At 26.5% G+C, this 1,178-nt stretch overlaps 1 protein-coding gene across 1 annotated transcript in view; it reads right to left on the bottom strand.

Annotated features, from left to right (window-relative positions):
- Window positions 1-558: 558 nt before the first annotated feature.
- LOC108571728 (vesicle-trafficking protein SEC22b-B) overlaps window positions 559-1,178 on the bottom strand; it is a 1,341-nt gene continuing 721 nt past the window's right edge. Inside the window, exons 2-4 of the mRNA XM_017933841.1 lie at window positions 1,007-1,163; window positions 783-929; window positions 559-707 (exon numbers count right to left, since the gene is read on the bottom strand). Of these exons, the coding sequence (XP_017789330.1) occupies window positions 559-707; window positions 783-929; window positions 1,007-1,163 (453 nt within the window). The remainder of the gene's footprint in view (window positions 708-782; window positions 930-1,006; window positions 1,164-1,178) is intronic.

Below are 1,178 nucleotides of genomic sequence, written 5' to 3'. Positions count from 1 at the left end.
TAATAAAATAACAAAAATAAATATAATATAATAAATTTCTTTCAGCTGTACGTTATTAAGAATTTTGTAAGGTATCTAAAACAATAATGTATATAATAAAATACAGCCTGAAATAGGAATACAAAAGTAACATTGATTTTCGTAGCTTATAGGCAAAATAATAGAATTACCTTAATTTTTAATACAACATAATCATGGCTGTATATATTGTCTTTTGTTTTTTCTAGAATTGTTAATATTACTTTTCACTAAATTGAAACAAAGATGAGCGTACATATATTAATTATGTAAATAAACAATCGTTATATTTATTGCATAATAATAAATGAAAGAATGTCTTGAATGATATTAATATCATTGTACTTCTTGCGACTAGTTTTTCTCTGAATAGAACTTATGCACATTGTTCTTAATTTCAAGTAGACTTAAAATTTAAATACATAATCTGGAAAAATAAATTCACAGAAAAAATTTTCGCTAACAGTGGTAAAACAAAGTGATTAAAAACATCAGTAGTCTTTACACAGTGATAACCAATTTGCCAAATAAATTGAACAACTAAAGAATGAAAAAGTATAGCAGGAAGACCAAAAGTGCAACAAACCCAGCCACAGCCTTCACATACATGGACTTGCTATTTAAGAGGGTTGCATCTTTTTTATATTTTTGTGACAACATGGACAAGTTTTGTGTTTTTGTATCTAGTTCTGCAAAATAAATTATAGTTTAGCAAAAGATATTAATATGAGAAATTTTATTTAGATATTAAATTGTTCTATTACCTGAAAGAACTGTACCCCTTTGCAACACATCATCTATATTTTTTACCATGATTCTTTGCACATCTTGTAATTGGTAGTTGAGTGCATTCATATTTCTTCTTGACCTGCCATCCGAAAAAACCTTCTTTGCTTTTTGAATATATGTATCTGAGGAAAGGAGCATAATTTTTTAAATATACTGTACAAATTAAATTATGTAAAAAGATAAAAAAAAAGGTACATACTGAATTCGATATAACTATAAGGCCTGGTGACTGTATTAACACGTTTGCCATATATAGAATGAAATTCTTGTGCTATGTCTTCAAGATAACTATAGGCAAGACGTTTACTGTAATTCCTTTCACATAATACCAAGTAGCATACTTCATTTTCAATTATATAATTTTAAATTAC

The sequence above is a fragment of the Habropoda laboriosa genome, unplaced genomic scaffold (assembly GCF_001263275.1).
Source record: "Habropoda laboriosa isolate 0110345459 unplaced genomic scaffold, ASM126327v1 scaffold99, whole genome shotgun sequence".
In the NCBI taxonomy this organism is placed as follows: domain Eukaryota; kingdom Metazoa; phylum Arthropoda; class Insecta; order Hymenoptera; family Apidae; genus Habropoda; species Habropoda laboriosa.
The sequence above is the reverse complement of the archived record's forward strand: the minus strand, read 5'-3'. Positions and strand labels throughout refer to the sequence as shown.